The following is a 23,470-nucleotide window of genomic DNA, read 5'->3' on the forward strand; positions in this document are numbered from 1 at the left end:
GAAAAGGCAAAGGGGAAGCATCACGTGAGCATCTTGGCCCGTGCCCAACCATTGGACCCCGCCAGTACGGAACAGTCAGGAGAACAAGGGAGATCCAAGTCAAAGACAGGAGATATCGAATAAAGTGACCTTCAACGCATTAAGCAACCAATTCGTTATCGAGATTAAAACTCTGGGACATAGTTTGGAACACATCGACTTAGAACGATACTTCTTAGCTCGCCGCCATGGATCTGGCTTACGATCATATCACTGAGGATGGCTACGCTAAGAAGACGGAAGAGCCAAAGACTACCCAACCCCAGTCAACTCTGAATGAGGACCTCCAGGACGCTTACAAGGCGTTTTCAAACAGTCCATGGGGCGCCAGGATTGGCGGTTTCTTTGGCACTGTAGCCAAGCAGGTATGCCATATCAGCCTACAGCCCTGACCTATCTAACATGGATAGGGTGAATCGGTATATACACAAGCATCAAAGGAGTTGGCTGAAGTGGGTGAAGATGCGTCAAAGGGGCTTACAACGCTGCGCTCAACTATTTTGAGTCATACACGGAACCTTTCACTCAATACTGCTACAGGAGGTGAGAGCTCAAAGGATGGAGAGAAGGATCAGGCCACCCCAAGAGCTTCTCAAGATGGCTCGCAAGAAGCGAAACAATCTGAGAATACCCTTGCTCGTCTTCGAGCTGAAGCCGCCAAGAGGTTGAAGGACCTTCAACAAGCTGAGGATGCTGCCGATGAGGCTCTCATCAAGTTTGGTGGCAACGTCCGAAACTTCCTTCGTGACGCTGTCAGCATCGCACCACCACAGGAGTCTGATCAAAGTGGCACCGTTCTCTTTGAAAGCAAGGACGCTCAAGGCAAGCGTGTGATCCATACCTCAAGATTTGATGCTCAACTACATGTTATTCACACCTCGACTGAGAGCTTCACGAAAGACCCCAACAGTGCTGATTATGCTGTTTGGTCAAAGGAGTTTGATGCTGATAAGAAGACCCCTGATATCAATGATGATCTACAGAAATTCCCCGACTTGCGAGCTACCATGGAGAAGCTTGTTCCCGACCAGGTTCCCTACGTTGACTTCTGGAAGCGCTACTATTTCCTTCGTCACGGTATCGAGACAGCCGAAGCCAGACGACGGGATCTCCTCAAGGGTGAGTCAATTATGATATCTCAACAACAATCCACTAACAAACAAACAGCTGCATCTGCCGAGGATGAGGTTGCCTGGAGTGACGATGATTCCGACGATGATGACTCCGACGACTCGGCCGACACCAGCACCCCCGCCAACAAGGACAAGACTGCACCAAAGGCTGAACCCAAGCCCGAGGCCAAGACTGCCCCTGCCCCTGCGGCGGCGGCCGCCGCTTCCTCCTCCTCCTCCTCCTCCACCACTACTACCCAACCCCCCGCAAAGACCCTGCCGAAGCCAACTGAACCTCGAAAATCCAATGATGAGAAGTCACAAGCCGATAGTGAAGCTAGCTATGACGTTGTCGGCGCGGCCTCCGGAAAGACAACTCAGACTCCCAACAGTCCTAAAAACCCAAAGGACCCCAAGAAGAAGACGGAGAGTAGTGACGAGGAAGACAGCGACGATGATTCAGAGAGCGATGATGACTGGGAATAGAGCCTGAAATTGGTCTAGTATATGCTTGGGATGATCGGATTTTGTTTGTCCAGCTCGGCGTTCGGTATTTTGTGATTGGCACGTTGAACCAGAGCCTGTAGCTTGATATTGAAATACCAGGATCTCGTGTCTGATATCCGACTGTCACCTCCAGCCTACGCCTTTTGTGTTGTTTCCGCCGTTGCTGCATTTATTTCTTCTTGGTGACCATGGTGAAGCCGTCCTCGTCCACCTGGGGCTGGGGCTTCTCCTTAGGTGCCGCAACCAGAGCAGGAGCCTCGTCCATCTCGACGTCAGCGCCACCCTCATCATCGTCGTCCGAATCACCACTCTCCCAGTCAGTATCCTGATCGTCGTCTTCAACCCTCTTGAAGACACCTTCGACCTTTGTTCCCTTTCGGTTCAACCAGCGTGTTCGCAGAGTCTTGACCTCCTCAAAGGTTCCAAGAGTGCAACTGGCACGAGCACGGAGAATATTGGTAGCCACCTCTGTACCTGAGTCGTCGTCGACGTTGACCTCGAATTCGTCGACCATAACCTGTAAGAGGACGGTCTCTATCTCCTCGAGATCAGGATCTTCGGGAGCCTTGCCATTCTGGGGAGGTGTATCGGTGTACTCTGGAAAAAGCTCAACGACGGCGCCGGCAAACCAATCGCGCTTATCGGCAGAGTCGGGACCTCCCCAGCCGTTCTGGACGGATAGTGTAAGGGCGGGCCAAAGGTGAAGGGCGTATGCGACGGCTTGCTCGAACTCGGATTGACGTTCGGCTGTAGATTTTGAGTTAATTCGAGCTGACTCTCCTTTCCCAGAGCATGAACTTACCGGCTGGGGGCAGCTGTGCGGGTTCTGTAGAGGCCATGATTGCGGTTATGATTTTGGCGGGGTTGGAGGGGCAATCTGGAAGATGGTTCTGCACAAAAATTTTGGTGTTTTTTTTTTTACCATTCACATTGGCCCCGCCATGGCCTTCGGTAGGCCCACATGATTGGAACCTCGTACCTTGCGATCTGGATGATATCTATTTTTGTTATATAAATGGCAATCGAGTTCGCTTGAGAGGTGAAGAAAATTTCCGACTACGGGGAAACTTAATACCACCACTTTTAACGTGTTTTATTAACATTTCCAGGTTTTGAAGAGCTATAATGTTCTGTTTATAGCATCGGTAATTCATTACTTGATTTCTTGGCTGGAAATCTTCCCCACAAAGACAAAGCACAGGCCACTTTTTAATGAAAAAGAGCGACTCACTCACTGCATGCAGCAGGTGCAGACTCGAATGCTCCCTTCCGTCGTGGAGTCAGGGGTAAGATTGGATGCATTGATCCTCCAAGCCAGGGATAGATGACATCATGAGACCCTGACTAGCATTAGGTTTTGGGTTCAGCTGAGCCGAGCCTGAACGAATTGAACGGGTCTCTTTCATGTCATGTCATGTCATGTCATGTCTTGATTTTGGTTTTGAATTTGTCAAGCTTCTATGGCAGATGGCGCTTCTTTAATAGCTTCTAAAGCCACCGACAGTTGTGTACCCAGCAACCATAGAGATTCACAGCCATGAACTCGCTCAATACCACGTCCGTCTCATTTGCTGTGACGCCGACAGTTGTCTCTACTTTATTTTCTCATGTAAGTACGCGCTCGTCGTAAGATCGATCTGCATCCTTATTGCGGGGACAAATACAATATTGGCATTGGCATTGGCATTCAACCAATACCTCGGGACTGATTACTGATTGCTTTCTCTTCAATAACTAACTCATTACTTCTAGTATTTCAATAGAAAGCCTCTTAGACAGCGCCCGACCGCGCATCTCTCTTACGATGAAGGACTCCACCTGATCCGATCCTTCCTGGAGTATGCATCGCATCATACTGTTGAAGAACTTCAGGCTTTCACTGCGCAATGGGTACCGCATCCTCAATGGGTCAAGGTCGAAGATGTTACCATTCCCGAGGACCATCTGACGCGCGCCGCTGAGTCTTTGCAAAAGCAATTGGGTCCCGACGGCATCAAGCAAGTTGGTGGAGAGAAGTGGTGGCAATGGCGGAAACCAGAGACCACCCTCGATGCTGAATGGATTGAGATGCGCGCGGATGCTTACGAGCGAAAGCAGGAAGGGGGCAAGTCGCGGCGCGTCATGATGTATATCCATGGAGGCGCGTACTACTTTGGTAGCGTTGACGAGCATCGATATCAAATGCAGCGACATGCGCGCAAGCTAAAGGCGCGCGTCTTTGCGCCTAGATATCGCCTTTCACCACAATTTCCTTTCCCGTGCGGTCTTCACGACTGCCTTGCCGCCTACCTCTACCTGCTCACCGTACAAGACCCGACAACCATTGTCCTAGCGGGCGATTCTGCGGGTGGTGGTATGGTTATGTCTCTTTTGTGTATTCTTCGAGATCAAGGAATTCCACTCCCCGCTGGTGCTATTCTCATCAGCCCATGGGTCGACTTGACACACTCGTTTCCCAGTGTCGCTGGTGACGCACCCTTCGATTACATCCCACAAGCTGGTTTTCACCACAAGCCTTCCAAAGCCTGGCCCCCGCCAAATGAGGATGATGTGGCAATGTTGAGAGAGGAAGCTTTGAAAAAGAAGAAGAGTGGGACAAAGAAGACCCCAGGGAAGAATGAACTTAAGGAGAAGCAGCAAGCGCCTGTTGCGAAGCAGCAACCGTCAGATGTCTCATCAAGATCGGAATGGATCAATGGTGGGGTTCCTGTCAACCCTGAGAAGCTTCTTTCCGTCAGCATCGATGGTCAGCTTGTGAAGCTGAAAGACCAAATCCAGGTAAGTTTGATATATGGCATAGTCAACTGGGTACTGACGCGCTTAGATGTATACTACTAACGAGCTTCTTGCTCACCCTCTGGTCAGTCCAGTTATGCAGCCTACACTGGGTGGTCTGCCTCCGCTCCTCATCATGGTTGGAGGAGGCGAGATTCTCCGAGATGAGCAGATATACATGGCTCACAAATGCGCCAACCCTACGAAATACGCGCCCCCAGAAGGGTCACTGACACCAGAGGGGAGAGCAATGTTAGAGCAATACAAACCGACAGATGTTCAACTCCAAGTATGGGACGACCTTTGCCATGTGGCACCAACACTAAGTTTCACACGACCTGCCAAGTACATGTACAGATCTGTTGCTCAGTTCGGAGCATGGGCTCTTGCCAGAGCTCAGAAGCGTGGTATCGAGATTCTCGACGATGACGAAATATCGGTTATCTCCGAATCCGGTTCCGATGGCGAATCCCAGCAAAAGCCGCCCAAAACCCCGGAAACTGTAGGATCCGATATTTTGGAGTCTGGCCAGGTTGGAAAGGCTGGCGACCCTTTACCACATTTCAAGAACCACATGATCCGACAAAGAGTTACCCGCCATGGCGAAACTTTGCCCTTGGTACCCGAGGCTGAGCTCACAGCATGCTGCGTGGACGCTGTATCTGTAGGCGTTGTGAAAGAGGGCACGGTGAAGAAATGGCTGGCCATGAAGGATCAGTGGGATCATCGATACGCGACTAAGAAAGCCAAGGTACAAGCAGCAATGATTTCTGACATGTCAGTTGGCTATCATGACTTTGGCCCTGGCGAATGCCCACCTCCAACGGCATTGGCTGGTCGACGAAGAATTGATTCCAAGCTAGTAGAAGGGAGCAAGAAGCAACAAAAGAGCTGGGGTCTAGCGATGTGGTCTCTCTGGGGTTCTAAGCATGACGAGATGACCGTTGAACGAGAGAAGAAGGCATCAGGACAACCAGTAACCCGAGTTGCAACTACTGCTGAAGGTGAGGGGGCTCGTTCCTTTGCCGATATCGAAGAACAAGACAGGCCACCTTTGCAAACAGGCCGATCGAGGAGTAGATCTCATACGAAAGTGGTCACCGATGAGAACCAGACGGGCAGCCATCCCATCACCGAGGATACTCCAGTTGCTAATCTCATTGAGCAACGAAAGGAGCAAGAAGCAGCCAGACCTAGCCTGCTCAGTCCAAATTATGCGCCAGAAACCGGCGTGGCAGGTAAACGGCCTTTCCTAGATGGCATCGCATTGCCGTTTAGCCTTAACAAGAATGCCGAGACGGCCAGTATGATGACACTTCAGTCTGATACCACGCCCCTTCCAGGCTCAAGACCCATGAGCCCAAGCTTTCAAGATGACGATAGCACTCAACCTTCACAGTCAACCCAGCTCACCTCACAGGATGCGCCGACTATCGAGATTGCAGGAAAGCGACCCTTCCTTGACGGTACGGCAGTCCCTTTCAGTCTCAAGAAGGAAGCAGAAACTGCCAGCATGAGGACCTTGCAATCGAATGTCACTGCGATGCCCAGCTCACGGCCTATGAGCCCAGCCACTCAGCCAGCCGAACCAGATGAAAGAGTCCAGGAGAATGGGGTGCCAAAAGAGAAAAGTGAATTGGACGATGGAGCATCGAGTATAATTGTTACACCACTGGAACGACCCGGCCTGGATACATTTGTCACGGCCCAGGAAGACCTTCCTAGGGTCAAGTAAGAGGAGGATTTCACGGAAAGGAGTTCATCTTTTGGCGCAATCGGTGGGATAGAGTCAGTTGTACTTTTTTGTACAGTCAGGATATCCCGTGTGTCAAAGCACAATCGTTATCGTCGTTTTCTTGCGTATGTAATCAACATCCATAGTCAATAGTCCATATGAAACAGGAATACCCAACATTCATCGTTCTCAGCCTGTCGAGTCCATAATCATACATAGTATTACAGTGTGTAGGGGTATATACGGCCTCGCAGAGATCCCCAGGGCTCTGGTAGGTACGTCATGTCTTCGTCCTAGATTCGCTTTGTCTAGAAATCCTTCCACTCCAAACCAATTCTGGTCGTTTTGGTCCGCTTAATCCACACCATTGAATCGCTTCCACTGTTCGACGTAGAAGTATGGATCTTGAGGACCCTTATCGAGGCCCTTGTAGTCTCCCGATTGCGGCTTTACCTCTCGGCTCACGAATGGTGTGAGCTATTCCATGATCATTAGCTTTCTGAAGCATTACGACTAAGAATGTCACATCCTACCTTAAAGTCCTTCAGAGGTGGAACAGCATATGTTCGGACCTTGTTCCACTCGATTATGTAGCCTCCGTACTTTGTGTGTCGACCCATGGAACCAGTGCGGTTACCCTTGTAGAAGCCCTTTCCAACATCTTTGGTGGTGAGTCTGATGTGGCGGTATCGACCGACCGAGAGCGCTTGTGTAGGTCTCATCTTGAGAGATTCGTGGCGGAAACGTTCGGACTCGTTTCGTGAGAAAGCGTCGGGCGAGGCGGGGCGAATGGGGGTTTATCCGTGGTCAATTGCTGCTGTTGGTACGATCGCAACATTGAATATTGAAGTTTTGGAGCTTCGGCGGTTGGTGTTATTCCGGTTCCGGGGGTCAGCTACCGATTGATCGCAGGGGTGCCGTTAACGGCCAAGCGTTCATCTAGAGGTTGCTGAGGCATGCTTCAAATAAATAATGATGTCGCTCTTGTCCCAATGAAGTTTGTAACAGTTTATAAGCAGAAAAATCACTCCCATTCTGCCTGAAATTTGGTATAACGTACTGAACGGCTTCTTACTTCTCTTTGAGCTTTGTAAGTGGGCTACAGCGCTAACGAGGGGCACATGCGATGGGTATCAACATGGATGGCTAACGTCGTTTGGTTACAGCAGCTCTAAGCCCGGCCAACATTCGCTATAGCGAACTCATGCCTTCGCATTCACAAATATTCTACCATGGACGGGTATCCGACGGGAAGTCTGGACCATAATGTCCCCTTTTTAGTGGCTTCCGGTCTCAACAGCGACACGAACGAGCTACCGCTGAGCGCAGAACTCAAGGAACAGAGCATCCTCCTCCGATCAGAGATACCGCCCATCGATGGCAAGAACGCGGAGGCTCTGTCGCAGTACTTTAAAGATGTCGATGCGAGCGCAAAGTCATGGAGCGCCTTTGAGAGAAGTGAACAGTATAGGTTTCGGGTCAGGACTACTGGGAGGGTAAGCGAGCGCGGGGACATTAGCCGTCAAGCTGTTCTAATTACTTGGGTAGTCGTTCTTATTACCGCCGCGCCGAGCTCGTCTTCCCGAAGGTATCGAACCTCTTAGCGAACACCCGACACTGCATTCGCCCTTTTCGCCTTTAAGTCCCATATCAACATTGTATCCCGATGGTCTGATCGACGCGCAATGGATCAAGAAGCACCAGGACCTTGTTCCTAGTGTATACTTGTGCTTCTACTCACTAACGAGCGACCCGAACTCCATGACACTGCAAGACAACCACATAAAGTCCGATATCAACAACATTAAGGGCGCTCTGCTACGATCAGGGTACAAGACCCGGCTAGCGATCGTTCTGATCGCAGACAACGAAGGCGAACCTCTTTCACTAGCTGAAGGTATCCAAGAGAGACTGGAAAACATACGGAGAGGAACAGCTTTGGACCCCAAGTCGGTCTTCTACGTTCCGTCGCAAGACTCGCAAAATGATCAGAAGCAAGTGTTCGACAACATACTAGGGGTTCTGTACACATCAGCTGTGGAATACTACCGTGACTTGGGACGGCATGCCAGGAAGAAGCGATCTCGTGGCATAGCACCCCAGCCAACTGTACCTCCTACATCTGGAACGTCCCAGACGCTGTCACTATCAGATTGGAATTTCAGATATGACTTTAAGTCAGCGATCCTTGCAGAATTTCGACAAGAAACGGATGCGGCCCTGCGGTTTTTCGAGCAAGCATATGAGGTGCTCCTTGGGCAGGATGTGCTGGACATTATTCCCAGTTGGAGCCCGCGCTGGAACGAGGCCCGACTTCTGGCAGATGTTATAGCTATACGGTGTTTAAGATGCCATCTGTGGATGGGACAGACCACACTGGCTGTGCGAAAATGGCACTCACATCGAGAACGAATCGCGGACTTTGTCGATCGCCGCGGGCGGGGAACCAACAACTATGGGTGGCAGGCTTGGGAGGCTCGATGGGCTACAGCCATGGCCAACCTGGTCGAAAGGGTAGGCTTGCCAGCTTTGGCCCCAGCGGCAGGGGCAATATATGTTCCCCAGGATAAATCTGTCTCGGGTGAGAGAGTTTCACCATGGGAATTGCTACATCACACAGGCTACTGGTATCGGATAGCGGCACGTCACATTATCGCTCGTCGGAAACTGGCGTATCAAATACCGGAGGATGATAGACATTCACCCGACACATCGCCCGCATCTGCAGTTGCCAGTAAGGCCTTCGCATACGATACGTACATGTGCCCAGAGCCTTATCAAGAATACCCGCTCTCCGGCAAAGGAGTGAATCATGCGCAATTGGTCATTGATTGCCTCCAGGCGGCCAGCGCACAGTTTCAAGCTCGCAACCAAACAAGGCTCGCTACAGAGATATCCCTGGAGTGTGCCAGGGAGTTTGCCAACATGGGACAATGGGATGATGCGGTTGAAATGCTATTACCTTTCTGGGAGGATATCACATTTCGATCAGAGGGCTGGATTAATATATCAGAGGACCTATGCTTGACTATGCGAAAGATTGCTGCAGGAGCTCATCGTCCCGATTTGGTGGTTGCTGCAGACTGGGAATTAATGGGCAACCGTGAGTATTCCGAATCATTGGTATTATGGAATGTACTAACCAAACCAGACTTTATGCGGCAACCCCAGTGGCATTACGACATTGCCAGGTCGCTCGAAGGAATTACTACGGATGAAAAGCCCTCCATCATCTTGAGTGACGAAAAGTCTGGATCGTTCGTTTCAGCATCCTTCGTGTTTCGAAACAAAGAGGGAAAGGCTGGTGAGAGTTGTACCGCGCAACTTGCGATAACCTCACATACGTTCCGGGATGCTGCCCCAGTCACCTTTAGCTTCCTGAAAGTCGAGTTCGATGGGAGCTTGAAACCGATACTACTTGAGCACGAGGCCTCGGGAGAGGAGGAATCATCGCCAGCAACAAGCTGTTCTATCCTAACGTTGTCTTTGAAGGAAGATTACGCGGAAGGGTCGGAGGATGAGCTACCGACATTGTTGAAGGGACAATCCAATCTGACACTCAGACCTGGCCACACTCGGGTCTTTGAGATGAACATACCCCTGAGAGAGCCAGGTACTGCGACAGCCGCAGCTGTCACCCTTTCCCACACAAACGATAGTTTCGATCTCGATTACAAACTGAAGATCCGCCCTACAGACCCTGTTGTTGGCTGGTACATCCAGGGTTCATCAAAGCCCAGGAGCACACGACCAGAAGCAGGTACCATACAAATTCAACCTCGACCGCCCAAGATGGAGATTAAGCTCTTGGAGCCCCTCGCTCAATACTATGCAAACGAAGCAATCGCCCTGCAGGTTGAGGTGATCAATGCGGAGGACGATTCTGCTACTGCCAAATTGGACATTCATCTGTTTGGAAAGGAGGTACCCGCAGTCCGAGTTGAGGTTGACGGACGTGAAGGTAGCGCTGAAGCATCAACGGAAGAATCCAAGATTTCAGGACTTACGCTAGGTGCAATCAAGAGCACAGCATCAGTCAAGCTAATCCTGCATATTGAGCCCCCTTCGACTCCCACAACACTGGATCTGCACCTGAGGACGTCGTATCATCTGGATTCAGATATCGCGACACCGATTATGCAGATGCTTACAGTCCAGCTTAACATTGTGAACGCATTCGAAGCGAATTATGATCTGGTCCCACGCCTTCACCCAGGTCCCTGGCCGAGCCTTTTCGATTCCGAGGGGCTCGGAGATACGGAGGAAGGTGTTGCCAGAGGCTTTGCGCAAAAGTGGTGCCTCCTTTGTCACTACGCATCATTTGCTCAAGAAGATCTAAAGGTCGTTGGGATGGATCTCAAGGTGGTGTCGTGTGTCGGCGGTGCACGATGCAACGTGACTCAGGGACCCAATGCATCACAAGAAGGGGTAGTCGTTTCGCCCAAGACGATGCAGGATGCACAGTTCGATCTGGTAGCCCAGAAGCTTACGATGGAGGATAGGCACCCTGTCACGCTCGAGTTGGCGTTTGTCATCCGATGGCAGCGCCAGGACCGCAGCGACGGACCAGTCAACACGACAACTATGCCGGTCGGCAAATATCTTGTGCTAGGCACAGAACCGCGAGTGCTAGCGTCTGTGTACCACGCCTCTAAGACAGAAGATGATATTCCGGGGTTACTGCAGCTGGACATGACAGTCGAGAACCCATCGAATCATTTCCTTACGTTTGGTCTCGGCATGGAACCGAGCGAGGACTTTGCATTCTCTGGCGCGAAGCAGACCACGCTGAACTTGCTTCCGCAGTCAAGACGGACAACAACCTATCGGCTACTACCGCATGTCAGTGGAGTCTGGATACGACCAAAACTGACAGTGCGAGACAAGTATTTCCAGAAGGTACTGCGCATAATACCGACAGAAGGGATGAAGATTGATGAGGATGGACTATTAGTATGGGTTCCAGGAGAGGAGAAGAAGGAAGAGGAAGAAGCTGAGAAGCCAGAGGAGCAATGATGATTCGCATGGCCAGATAGCATAGAGAAGGGATGACAAGTGTTTACATTGAGAGGTGCTGTTTAGGCGGGTTATAGATGGGAAAGCATAAATGAAGTTATCACGAGTAAATGTAAGGTACTGGCGCTAGCATAAATTTCAACGTGCACGTTAATTGAACCAAGGTATTGTTCTAGTGCAACAGCATGGAGATTTATGTATGACGAGACGTCGTGTTAATGTCTTTGAGGAAATGACAAGGTTTGACAACATCAACGGGTAATGCAGAGGCGTTACGAGTAACTATGTGCAACGTTCTAAACATGGGTGCAGTTTCAATCAACGTCAGATATCGAATAAGATTGAATTGATGGGTAAGGAAATAGAGTTCCTCCGTCTTTTCGGTCGTCGGCACTCAGCAAAGAGCGTAAATGATTAGCATCACGGAGATAAGATAACGGAGAATGGTATTGAATCCGAAAAATGAGTGCCTTGTCTGGACTTGAGCGCTAAAATAAGACGGTCGAAGTACGGTCGACAGTCTAGACCAGGGCCTATAGGCAGTCAAGTCTATGATGACTGATGACCGAGCTTGGCACGGGATGCGGCTGATGGACCGGGGGGTTGAAGATCGAGTTTAACGTCTAGTCTAGGTAGTGGAGATTGTCATTTAACGGTTGAGAGAAGAGAATTTGTACGAATATTAGGTACTCTGTACTGTATGTACCTACAAGTTAACGGTCGAGGTGATGCTGATATCGTGTGTCGATCGACTAGATATGAGATGCTTGCTGCACCTTGAAATGATGATCCAAATCAATGACCCTTTCAAAAAGCTAAAAACGAATGAAAGAAAAGAAAAGACTTCCATCTTCGGACATCGGCCTTGGAGAATTGTCCGACATGACATTTCAGTTCAAACTCGGCTATCGAATTGAATCAGCCCAATTTTACTGGGTCCTCTAGTCTAGTCTAATCTAATTAACTGAATTGTCACTTTTGACTTTGGCTTCAGCTGAGACAAACCTGTATCCGTACTGTACTGTACCTACTGTAGGTTGCTTACCGGAACACGGACGAATAGTTTACCGCGTCTCCACGATTCTTTTATTTATGTGTGTAATAATATTCAGAATTGTCCATTTTTCGGACTAAACAAGGACGGGGAAAGGGGGGATATTTGCTGTGCATCGGATCGTAGCTGCCATGCCATCCATACCTTGATGAAGCCAATAATTGACTGACACTGACACTGACCTTAGGTTAGTACTACTTATTTATACAATCTTTAGCCCATCTCCAAATCTTTCCTCTTGTTCTCGTTACTCGCCATTCGCGTTTCCCTCGCCTTTTCATTCCATCATCAGTTGCTCCTCCCAAACGAGAAAAGCAAACATCTAATAATAAAAGTCCTCCCTTCCCTTTCCCTTTTCCTTTTCCCTGCCGAAACAAACCAGAGCAATCTTGGTTGCCCGGGACCGAACCGAGACCGATCTAACGCTATTATCAATTGCTTGAACGGGTACAGAGTACATAAACTAGGATATCCCTTCCATCTTCTTGGCTTTCTTCCTCTACCACACCAAATCTGTTACAAGAGAGCATCACCAATGGCGACAACTACACCCGCCACGGCGCCAACAAACGCCATGGTCGAAGAGACTCGTCTCTCATCTGATGAAAAGACTGAAGTCGGCTCTAACAACATTATGGATACAACTACCGACAACAAAGAGCCACAAGCTGGAGCTGGCTCCATCAACGCTAGTAATGCCAATCCCGCTGAGGGAGAGCCTCAATATCCTGGCGCCGCCAAGCTCACTCTCATTATCTCATCTCTCTGCCTCGCCATCTTCCTCGTTGCTCTGGACCAAACCATTATCGCACCCGCTCTTGGAGCCATCACTGCTCAGTTCCGGAGTGTCAAGGATATTGGATGGTATGGTTCCTCTTACCTTCTCACCACCACGGCTCTGCAGCCCATGTACGGAACTATCTACAAGTACTTCAATGTCAAGATTGCGTATCTTGGTGCTGTCTTTATCTTTGAGATTGGTAGCTTGATCTCGGCGGTTGCGCCCTCTTCTGTTGCCTTTATCGTTGGGCGAGCTATTGCAGGAATTGGAACGGCTGGTCTTTTCTCTGGTTCCATCGTCATCCTGTCTCTCATCATGCCTCTTGAGAAGCGACCTCTTGCCTTTGGTCTTATTGGCGGTATGTGGGGTATTGCTTCCGTTGCTGGTCCTCTCCTTGGTGGTGCCTTCACCGAGCATGCCACCTGGCGATGGTGCTTCTACATCAACCTTCCCATCGGTGGTCTCGCCATGATCATCGTCTTCTTCTTCGTCCATGTCAACCGCAACAGCTCCGACAGCGTCAACTTGACTTTCATGGACCGTATCCGCAAGCTTGACCTTGCTGGCGCTGCTATCTTCATCCCGGCCATCGTCTGTCTTCTCCTCGCCTTGCAATGGGGTGGTGCTGATTATGCTTGGAGCAACTCGCGCATTATTGGTCTCTTCTGTGGTTTCGGAGCCATGATTGCTATCTTTATCGGCATCCAGTTCTGGAAGGGTGACGAGGGAACACTCCCTCCTCGTTTGTTCAAGAACCGCAACACCCTGGCTGCCATGGCCTTCGCCATGTTCTTCGGTGCCGGTTTCTTCCCTCTCATCTATTACCTTTGTAAGTCCTAACAGTGTATATCTTCCAATGCTTCAACTGACAATGCCCCAGCTCTCTACTTCCAAGCTATCCAGGGTGTTAGCGCCGTCCAAGCTGGAATCAAGATTCTCCCACTTCTCCTCGCTACCGTCCTTTGCTCCATCGTCACTGGAGGTCTCATCACCGCCATCGGTTACTACAACTTTGTCATCATCCCTTGCATGGTTCTCTACACCGTCGGTTGCGGCATGCTCACCACCCTCGATGTCAACTCTCCCCTTAAAGAGTGGTTCGGCTACCAGGTTCTCGCTGGTCTTGGTATTGGTGCAGGCTTCCAGATCGGTGTTCTCATCGTACAGACTGTACTGCCTCAGGAATGGGTTCCCGTCGGTACTGCCTGCGTTCAGTTCGCACAAGCTTTTGGTGGTGCCATCTTCATTGCGGTCTCTCAAACCGTCTTCCAGAACGGTCTCATCGACACAATCAAGGCTGATAACATTGGCATTGATCCTACCATTTTCCTCAACAGTGGCGCTTCGGAGATTGAGGACACTTTGAGAAAGATGGGCCGTCTGGACGCTCTGGACACTGTCCTGGAGGCATACATGAAGGGTCTCCGAGACACCTTTTACATTTCCCTGGCCTGTGCTGCTTGTGCTCTGATTTCTTGTCTATTCTTCCAATGGAAGTCTGTCAAGAAGGGGCCTGACGGCGAGGACAAAAAGGCCGAACCTGCTGTGCCTGTTTAATCTAAATGAATTATGGAATAATTCTGTTATGTATGGAATGATTTGGCATAAATACCCCAGATATCTCTCTGCTCTTGACTTCAGTTGGCGTACTTAATGATAATATCCATAGACTAGTCAGTTAATCAAAAGTTATCCTGCAGTACTTGTATTTGCTCATTGTGTATCATCTGGGGGCATATCCCATGAAACTCGCGCCCTTTTAGCTCTTGTCTTGACCCCAACAGCAGCTCCCACGAATCTGAGTACCCAATCTTTCACCCGCTTGGCCTTTTGCAACTGCGGATGCATCTGACCGCGCCTCGACAACTCCCTAGTCGAATAGAGACCAGATCCGTCTCGTCTCCATAGCAAGCTGACCCTCGTCATGCCTCTTCGCAGACTTTGACCGTATACTTTGTTTTGGAACACGTGCAGGGCTACATTTTGCATGAGAACGACGTCTTGCCGGCGTAGGGCCCTAATCTCAGCGGCGGCAGCGTTGTGTTCTTCGAGCCAGAATGTGACAGCGAATCCTGTCTTTGTGTCGTCGCCGAGTAGAATCTCTACTAGAGATAGAGTACGACCCCAGCGCGTCGTGACCGTTCGAGGTTGGGCGATAGATATTATTCCAGCAATGACATTGAGAGTAATTGTTTGGGGATTTAAAGCCAATATTTTTGATGCAGAAGGTATATCTTCCAAGTCAGAAAGATGTGAGGGCGCAGACTCGGTCGCATCAGCCCGGACTGCAGCAACAGTAGTCATAAAAGAAGTCTCCTCAATGGAAGTCTCTTCAAAAGCCGTTTCCTCAAAACTGTCAAGCCTCGATGAAGGCAGCGGGTTATGCACGGCCAAAGAGTGATCGTAAAACTGCGATAACAGCGTTTCTGCTTCATCTTGTTCAAAAGACTGTGACTGTTTATTAAACGAGACTTCGGCCGTGGTGAAGAATTCAGATTGGTTGGCGAGGTTAACGCTGATATCGTGTGTTTGACTGAACCCTGTATGAAGAGGTTTTCTGTCTAGGGGGAGAGACCGCCATGGTGCAAGATTCTGCAATGGCGCAGGTGCTGATTTGGGAGGGACCAGCCCTAGAAATTGGGCAAACGAGTCGTCGATTTGAGTTATCGTACATGACTCAGAAGTTAGAGATGAAGATGGCGGTGCGCCTGCGAATAGGAGTAGTCTTTGTGCCATGACCAGCTTGTCACGCCTGGCCTGGATAGTTTGAAGAGAAGTCTATTTGAAGCATTTCATGATTTTGTCAAGATGTTGTCTCTGCCTAACATAGAACGGAGCCTCATACGATAAAGTAAAGTGAGGTCCAGTTAAGGTAAGGCTAAGGATGCAATGCAGGATGGAAGAGAGATCGGCTTCCACTTCCCGGGCGCAGGTACCGAGGTATTCTTTCCCCACCCCCACAACTCCCGTTGAGTTACCAGTGCTCCACCACTTGGACGCCTTGCCGAGGTCGCATCTATTTCACATTCAACATTCAATCTTCAAATAATACATCTTGTACCCTACTAGACGCAGAACTCTAAACGAATATTTTAATTAGAACCTACCGGTAATTCTGTTTGCGCCATTCACTTGCAGTGCTGCTTTTATCATGTCCTCCTTCCCATTCACCATACAAGAGCACACAATTGAGGCTTCACATATACGCGAATACGCCCGCGCAACATCGCACTCTCAAGATGAGAAGCTCTACCTTCACATAAAGCAATACACACCCAAGGATAACACCAATCCTCAAAAGGGCGATGTAACCATCATCGGTGGACATGCCAATGGCTTCCCCAAGGTAGACTGTTCAGAATATTCTTTCATAAGAAATACCTGTTAACTTTCTGCTTCTAGGAACTTTATGAACCTCTATGGGAAGAGTTCTACCATGAATCCAAGCGGCGAAACATCCGCATTCGAGATATTTGGATAGCTGATACAGCATGGCAAGGGCAAAGTGGCCTCATAAACCAAGATGCCCTTGGCAATGATCGTAAGACTCATCCTCCTTCTCACTCAAATTTACACATGCTAACACTCATATAGCAAGCTGGCTAGACTATGCCCGCGATATCCTTCACATGATAAACACATTCCGTCCACCACCACCAATAATGGCAATGGGCCACTCCTTTGGTGCAAACGCTCTCACAAACGTCGCGCTTCTTCACCCTCGCGTCTTCACATCTCTTGTACTTCTCGACCCGGTCATCTCTCACTTTGCTTCTACGCCCGGCGCTTCGAGCGCAGGCCCTGCGGCAGCAAGTATGTATCGTCGCGAAGTCTGGCCTTCTCGCGCCGAAGCGGCAGCATCTTTCGGTCGTAGCGCCTTCTACAAGGCCTGGGATCCTCGCGTGCTACAGCGCTGGATAGAGTACGGTATCAGTAATGTGCCAGGCGAAGAAAGTGTAACTTTAACCACGACGAAGCATCAGGAGATTTTTACCTTCTTGCGTCCCAGCTGGCAAGCCTATGACGCCCAAGGCAAAGACGTCGTTCATCCTGAACATGCGCCCGATCTCGATACAAGTCTCAACCGGCGCTGGTCAACGTATCCCGTCTACCGTCCCGAGGGCCCCAACACTGTTGCTCGCCTTCCTAATGTTCGACCCAGTGTTCTATATGTCTTCGGTGGAAAGAGTAACGTTTCTCCGCCAGAACTGCAGGATGAGAAGATGGCTCTTACAGGAACTGGGGTCGGTGGTAGCGGTGGTGAGGCACAGGGCCGTGTCAAGAAAGTCGTCGGCGAGAACAATGGCCACTTAGTCCCTATGGAAGATCCTCGCATGTGTGCCACCGCCGCAGCTGATTGGATCAAGCTTGAACTTGAGCGGTGGTGGGCAGATGAGCGTCAGTATGAGGAATGGGCGACCAAGTCCAAGAAGGACAAGACGACCGTCTCAGACGATTTTCAAAAGTACATAGGCAAGCCTGCACCCCGCCCCAACAAGGGCGCCGTAAAGGCGAAAATATAGACAGACGGGCGCGTTAGCTTGGAAAGACACTTCTTAAATACCATTGCAGGTACTTTCTCAGTTGATAACCAATCTATTGCTGCAGACTCCTGATTTTTGCGTACGAAATGAAGGACTAGAAATTACTTTCACTATCTTTCCCAACCTAAACAAAAGAAGGCATAGGCAAAACAAAACAAACCAAACCAGACAGTCAAAGGTTGGTAAAGGTTAACACGCTACCCCAACTCAAATTCCAACACGGAATCCGACCTTCCCAGAGTACGCCGACTCTTTGCTTCTGTGGGTGACTAAAGAATGGCTCCAGCATTGATATCGCAACCCACTTCAGATATAGTACATCGAATTGGCCAAATTAGGGTGGACCTGTTTTGAACCGCTTGCACTTCCTCCTGGCCCAGCAGTGATGACACTTTCGTCGTCGCTAATCTCAAAGAACTCGGGTCGGTAAAACCTCGCTCGAGTACACACAATGTCTGAATAGTAAGCCGGGGGACAAATGCTTACAGCCTTGGTGGCTCGGCCAAACAAGTAGCAGAGCTCATGGGTATATCTCTCGAGTTCGTTGGCTGCCTCGGCTGCGTACTTCGCTCGGAAGACCTCATCTAGCAATACAGTGTAGTGCGCAGGGCGAGCTGTGCCCTTGATACTAGAATGAGCAGTGAGATAGAAGTCCCAGTATCGAGCTTGCGTGACACCTCGATCCACAACGGTGCCATTTTCGATGTTGTTCTTAGATGTCATGCTCTCGGTAGAAGTGGGATAGAAGCGAGTATGATGCCGCTTTACGGATACAATCAGAGTGATTCTGGGCCCTTTGTTCTTCGCGTACTTGGCATTACAGGCGATGCGAATGCGTGGTAACTCTTTCTGTAGAACTTGAGCAAATTGCCCCTCCGACACGCCGTCACGGAATATAACTATATTCTCCGGCAGCTGTTGGCGGTTGTGCTTTTGCCAAAGATCGAGGCGAGACATGAAAGCTTCAGTCAAAGTCTCGTCCAACATCTCCTGCTTGGACGACTGCTCCCAAGAGTAGGCTGGCCATTGCCCCATATCCCGGTCAATGGTGGCTACCAGGCCGACCAAACTAGGAGCAGCATCGCTCTTGTCTGAAGACATGTTGGTTGGGTGAGTGACATCGTAGCCTACAACCATTGTTTTGCCCTCTTTGATGAGACCAAACTCGTTATGAAGCTTGTGGTTCACGCCACCTGCCTTCAAGTTCCATTTGAGAGCGGCATTGGCGAAGTATGCCAGCGGGTTCTTTCCTGTTCCAAACTTGTCGCCTTGAACACAGCAAGTGTGGATGCCATAGGTGCAGTCGCCCAGTGTCTTGATCCTGCCATAGTATTGTGACTCTGTAGTGCCAAGAATCACGAGTACAAACTCGATGTTTGCTCGCTGAGCCCATTTGAAGAAATTTTCCATGTCTCCTTGAAGAAATTCATTTTGGTTAATGATTTCCTTGGGAGGCCTTTGAGGCTCGCTGTTGATTGCAATATTCATCTGTTTCATGGCCTGAGCAAAGTCTTTCACGGTACCGATCTGAGCAGGCCCGTTTCTGCCTGGGTTGACATTGACATAGGTCCACTGTGAAATGGGCTTGCCGGGTTTGTACACCTTTATGGCTTTCATGTTCCAGGAGCCTTCTCTTGGAAAAACCTGGATAGGCTGCTTTCTAGAGTCAAAGTAGGAAACACCCGGGGAGGCGAGAACGCGTCCCTGGACAGTGAGCAACTGTTTGCCAACTTGAATACCGAAATCACCCTAAACCAGTCAGCCTCTTTTCCAGAAAGCGCGCCATGACTATACATACCAGTTTTTCGTCATCAAGGCCCAAAGCCGCCCGCGCATCAGTGACAATGGACAGGGCGTTCGCGTATGGCGATCGGCAAGCAAAGTTGACCATCGCGGTCGATTCGCGGCCAGTCAGCTTCGCCTTAATTGACTGCCCTGGGATGATTTGGGCAAATTCTGCCGGAGTAAAATTTGGGTTTGCGGCAGTGCCAAGGTTGAGAAGAGGATAGTCCTGTAGGGTTGCATTGTATTCTGGAATTGTTAGGATCGTCTCAGAGCAGGGGATAATAACGTACTCTTTTTGTAGTATTGTTCGACGGTGATATATTTACCGCTTCCATTGCCGTCAGATTCAAAGAACTGTGCGTTTCGTGGCCCGGGATAATCGAACCCTCCCGTAAACTTGGGAGGATGGTCCTTTCCACGACAAGCTCGTTCAATCTCAGGTGCATAAGCCAGACCATAGATTGCTTTGGGTCGGTGGATTACTTTGCCGTTGGAAAGTTTCATTTGTGTCAACACACGGGTTTTGGGAAGGAACTTGTTGATCAACCTGCATCTCTGCTTACTTGCTGGCTGAATCCCTAGCTCCGCAAAGATCTTGTCACATTTGCCGTCGATCTTGAAGATACCATGAGTGACGTTTGTGTTCAGCAGAATTCGGCCAGTGCCTAAGCGTACGGACTGAAAGAATCCACGGGCAATCTGCAAGGGTCTCCCGTAGGTTCGCAAGTCCTCGACGATGCCACCATTCTTGAAAGAAAAGAAGCGGGATCTTCCTACAGCGCTGGTATTGTTGTTCGACCTCGGACCAAACCCGAATATGACGTTCAGGGCATCAACAACGTCGGGGAATTTGGGGAATGCCAGGGCTTTAGCCGCATCGTCACTGTCGGTAGAGTTATCTGGAGTGTCGTTCGAAGCACCAGTGGTCGAGTTGGTATACTTGAGCATCTCGCTAACTTGGATTTCGGCAGGACCATGCAAAGTCACTTCAAAAACTTCAGTCTTGTCAAGCTTTGTTGCAGATGGGAGGTTCACTTGGATCGAGTTGTTAAGTCCGAGATCAAGCTTGCGTAAAGAAATAAGCTGTGACGCGAATTCAGTCGCAAGGACCAATGTCTGGTCATTCTTGGTGAGCTCTTTCAAAGTTGCCTCGATGACCAGATAGAGCCGGCGGCCCTTGACCTCGCGGGGTGCGGGGTTCTTGGGCTTCCCTTGCTTCCCCTGTGCCTTTCCCTTAGGCTGGGCGACAGGCTCGTCGGCCTTTTCTTCTGATTCGGTCACTATCTGCTTGATGGACATGGTGTATTTGTAGATGACGGGGATTTTGGCGGTGACTTCGTAATAGTTCGCCCACAAAGTGACGGGGCGACCTTTGTTTCCGAATGCAGGTCGAGGAGGAAACTTGCCCAAGTTCTGCTTTTCTTCCACTCCCAAGTTGGACATCTTTGACGTAAGTTGGGCGACGGAATCGTTTTGGTTTTTCACCACCTCGTTCTCGAGCTTGGTGATGGCAGCGTCCGGTTGAGGAACACCAGATGTGACCCTGGAAGAGTAAGTGTAAGCAGACAATGATATACCTACTTGGTCAAAACTTACGTGAAAACAGGCGGCTCGTTTGAGGGCGCTCCTCCACCACGACCTCCTCTGAAGCCTCCCCTTCCGCGATCATGACCACCGCGGCTACCTCTAGGGCCACTGAAGCTGCCACGGAAGTCACCACGGCCTCCATCGCCGCGTCCTCTGCCGCCGCGGAAACCGCCATCGCCTCTTCCCCCTCGGCCATCATGGTAACCGCCGCCACGCCCACCTCCTCGCCCATCTTGGTAACCACCGCCGCGTCCGCCTCCTCGCCCATCTTGATTACCGCCGCCGCGTCCACCACGGCCACGGCCTCCACGTCCGCCTCGGTCACCTCTGTCCGCCATGGTAAGAGAGTGTCTGTGTGCTTTTGGTATGTATGTAGAATGAGGTCAAGATGTAAGAATGTGGGTTCTAAAATCCAAGAAAGATCATTGATATGAAGATGGTTCCTGCTCTTAATGCATGTGTGTCAAAAAGTAAGATTGATGAGAGAGTAATTGGAGGGGGGATTTGATGCCTTTATGTAAAAGCAGTTGTGGTAGAAGGTACTCGCTCATTCATAGTGCCGTACGTTAAGCAGGGTAGGAACGAACGGCGAATCAGCAACAGCAGCCAGAGAGCTGTGTTTGCGGTCACAAAGTTGGAAGGGAGTTCCTGCCTGACTCTGAAAGTGACTGATCACTAGAATCCAAGAAAGGAGCCAGTCTGTCACTGTTTCCAATTGACAAAGAAGCAAGCCTCAGCTTGAGGTGGTGAAATGATGGGAAGGTGGAGGGAAGGAACTAGGTGAAGTCGGTAGCTGGGATCAGGCCGGGAGGACTATCACGGGCGCTAGTCAAGCTCCTTGGTGGAGCAAAGCCAAGCGAAGACGACAGCCCGTCACCTAGCTTGCCTTGGGTTAGTAGGTATCCGTATAGGTGCTTTAATTGACAACGCGCGGGGCAACAGTTGCTGATTGACAACGAGGGGTCCAATTGATGGGAAATGTTAAGGTAGGCAGGTTATACTTTTTTTTTCTGTGTGTGAGAGAGAGAGAGAGAGAGAGAGAGAGAGAGAGAGAGAGAGCCTTAATTTAATGAACAAAGAGAACTAGGCTCGCTATTCTTTCCCCTCTATCTTCTCTTTTTTTAATATTCTTTTCTCTTCTACGCGCCCGACTAGGTAGGTTTTGTTGTGTAACCCTCAATGGTCGGCCTCCCAAGCCATGATTGTCTTGCCTTACATCAAGTTGCTGTTGAGTTGGCATGACGTCTCCAGCTGGCCATATTGAGGGGCGATTTACAATACGTTAGTTTTGTTTTTGGGCCAACAAGGTTTCCTGTTTCTTTAAGAATATAACTTCCCTGAATACATTCAGCATTATTGCCTTTGGCAATTAATTATAAGGCTCTACAGTATATGTCTTACAGTGCACCGAGAGTAGGTACTGAGTTTCGCGTTATTATAACGCGTGCTTAGGTTTCGTCCATCTTCCATGGTATCCTTGTGCTTTGCAACCGATAGAAAGCATCCTTGCTTGCTTCCAGGTTGGTTGGTTGGTTGCGTCTTCTTCAGCCACAACGCCAACGCCCAGCATTGGGCTGATAAACATAGAAAGGCTGTACGTACAGTATACCTATCTATTGCCTAGGCAGTAGGTAGGTAACAGGTATCTTATGACGGAAGTACGTACCTGTTTCGAATAGACGAATAGGCAGTCTGATTCAACAATGGCTCCTGAAAGAAACTGGCTGGGCAATCAGCCGTCGCGGTCAAGTACAGACCTCTCAGGTACCATCACAATCACTGTTGGACGAGATCCTGCCAACAGTCCCGTGCCCTTCCGATAAGTTGACAAAGATGATAGGGCTCATGTTTGTCTGATCCGTACTGAATCTTGGTACACCTGCAATCAACTTTTCATCCACTTGATTTCTCACATGCGAGACCAGCCCTGCGGGTGTTCGGATAACCAAACATCCAAACAACACCTGGATTGTTTGAGCTTGAGTAGCTGCAGCCGTAACTCGTCACAGATGTACTGTAGCCTCGTACAAGGGGATAAGTTCCCTTCAATTGGCCCCACTGCCTGGTGTTTGTCCCGTGTCTGAATCTCCCCATGCTATTCAGCTCAGTCACTTACATGGACTTTTTTTGTGTAACCTGAACCGATATCATGAAACTCAGAACCGAGATGAAGCTCTAAATCTCTCTTGCTTGGGAAACTGAGATCGAAAGTTTCGTAAAGGTGTACTATCTTCAGTAGGAGACTCTGTACTGGCTAACCCCGTGTCGATGCTGTACTATCGTCGTGGCTCAAGCGATGCTCGGTCCCTTGCATGGTTTAAACAAAACGATACAAAAGGCTGTATTAAATGAGCTCGGCTACATCTCAATGGCTCCGGAAGTCTTTGAGTCTTTCACTCGTTGGTGAATCACAAACAGCAATCAGAAAGATATTCCGTCACCCTTATGCTAAACACAAGTATTTCAAAGCAAATGGACCACCAGAAGATCAGCCCTGTTAACTACACCAAACTACAATCGTATGACACGGTTTAC

At 49.7% G+C, this 23,470-nt stretch overlaps 9 protein-coding genes across 9 annotated transcripts; 5 read left to right on the top strand and 4 right to left on the bottom strand.

Moving 5' to 3' along the window:
• Positions 1 to 1,732, top strand: B0J16DRAFT_131734 (uncharacterized protein). The gene is made up of 2 exons (XM_046121764.1): positions 1 to 404; positions 450 to 1,732. Exons 1-2 carry the CDS (start codon positions 228 to 230, stop codon positions 1,635 to 1,637), a joined length of 1,365 nt encoding a protein of 454 aa, XP_045983068.1. The 5' UTR covers positions 1 to 227; the 3' UTR covers positions 1,638 to 1,732.
• Positions 1,733 to 2,497, bottom strand: B0J16DRAFT_399201 (Pre-rRNA-processing protein TSR2-domain-containing protein; the record flags this gene model as incomplete). The annotated part of the gene is made up of 2 exons (XM_046132439.1): positions 1,733 to 2,405; positions 2,461 to 2,497. 2 exons carry the CDS (start codon positions 2,495 to 2,497, stop codon positions 1,828 to 1,830), a joined length of 615 nt encoding a protein of 204 aa, XP_045983069.1. The 3' UTR covers positions 1,733 to 1,827.
• Positions 2,498 to 3,195: 698 nt separating this feature from the next.
• On the top strand, positions 3,196 to 6,168 carry B0J16DRAFT_267028 (uncharacterized protein; the record flags this gene model as incomplete). Its single annotated transcript, XM_046123432.1, has 3 exons — positions 3,196 to 3,267; positions 3,411 to 4,436; positions 4,483 to 6,168. The coding sequence occupies 3 exons, from the start codon at positions 3,196 to 3,198 to the stop codon at positions 6,166 to 6,168; spliced, it is 2,784 nt and encodes a 927-aa protein (XP_045983070.1).
• Positions 6,169 to 6,522: 354 nt separating this feature from the next.
• Positions 6,523 to 6,890, bottom strand: B0J16DRAFT_384492 (uncharacterized protein; the record flags this gene model as incomplete). The annotated part of the gene is made up of 2 exons (XM_046131428.1): positions 6,523 to 6,645; positions 6,702 to 6,890. The coding sequence occupies 2 exons, from the start codon at positions 6,888 to 6,890 to the stop codon at positions 6,523 to 6,525; spliced, it is 312 nt and encodes a 103-aa protein (XP_045983071.1).
• Positions 6,891 to 7,107: 217 nt separating this feature from the next.
• On the top strand, positions 7,108 to 11,565 carry B0J16DRAFT_131762 (Gryzun, putative trafficking through golgi-domain-containing protein). Its single transcript, XM_046121765.1, has 4 exons — positions 7,108 to 7,258; positions 7,335 to 7,664; positions 7,717 to 9,271; positions 9,320 to 11,565. The coding sequence occupies exons 2-4, from the start codon at positions 7,401 to 7,403 to the stop codon at positions 11,182 to 11,184; spliced, it is 3,684 nt and encodes a 1,227-aa protein (XP_045983072.1). The 5' UTR covers positions 7,108 to 7,258; positions 7,335 to 7,400; the 3' UTR covers positions 11,185 to 11,565.
• A 1,208-nt stretch (positions 11,566 to 12,773) lies between these two features.
• On the top strand, positions 12,774 to 14,576 carry B0J16DRAFT_384494 (major facilitator superfamily domain-containing protein; the record flags this gene model as incomplete). Its single annotated transcript, XM_046131429.1, has 2 exons — positions 12,774 to 13,848; positions 13,900 to 14,576. The coding sequence occupies 2 exons, from the start codon at positions 12,774 to 12,776 to the stop codon at positions 14,574 to 14,576; spliced, it is 1,752 nt and encodes a 583-aa protein (XP_045983073.1).
• Positions 14,577 to 14,730: 154 nt separating this feature from the next.
• On the bottom strand, positions 14,731 to 15,903 carry B0J16DRAFT_341624 (uncharacterized protein; the record flags this gene model as incomplete). The annotated part of the gene is made up of 1 exon (XM_046127845.1): positions 14,731 to 15,903. The coding sequence occupies exon 1, from the start codon at positions 15,753 to 15,755 to the stop codon at positions 14,733 to 14,735; it is 1,023 nt and encodes a 340-aa protein (XP_045983074.1). The 5' UTR covers positions 15,756 to 15,903.
• A 128-nt stretch (positions 15,904 to 16,031) lies between these two features.
• On the top strand, positions 16,032 to 17,573 carry B0J16DRAFT_414786 (Alpha/beta hydrolase family-domain-containing protein). The gene is made up of 3 exons (XM_046133472.1): positions 16,032 to 16,365; positions 16,422 to 16,560; positions 16,614 to 17,573. Exons 1-3 carry the CDS (start codon positions 16,171 to 16,173, stop codon positions 17,540 to 17,542), a joined length of 1,263 nt encoding a protein of 420 aa, XP_045983075.1. The 5' UTR covers positions 16,032 to 16,170; the 3' UTR covers positions 17,543 to 17,573.
• Position 17,574: 1 nt separating this feature from the next.
• On the bottom strand, positions 17,575 to 21,698 carry B0J16DRAFT_372242 (ribonuclease H-like domain-containing protein). Its single transcript, XM_046130465.1, has 4 exons — positions 20,945 to 21,698; positions 19,639 to 20,891; positions 19,362 to 19,594; positions 17,575 to 19,312 (listed from the first exon to the last, which is right to left on the bottom strand). The coding sequence occupies exons 1-4, from the start codon at positions 21,271 to 21,273 to the stop codon at positions 17,870 to 17,872; spliced, it is 3,258 nt and encodes a 1,085-aa protein (XP_045983076.1). The 5' UTR covers positions 21,274 to 21,698; the 3' UTR covers positions 17,575 to 17,869.
• Between the last annotated feature and the right edge of the window lie 1,772 nt (positions 21,699 to 23,470).

The sequence above is a fragment of the Fusarium flagelliforme genome (genome assembly GCF_020744385.1).
Source record: "Fusarium flagelliforme strain FIESC 12 MPI-CAGE-AA-0113 chromosome Unknown B0J16scaffold_4, whole genome shotgun sequence".
NCBI lineage: Eukaryota > Fungi > Ascomycota > Sordariomycetes > Hypocreales > Nectriaceae > Fusarium > Fusarium flagelliforme.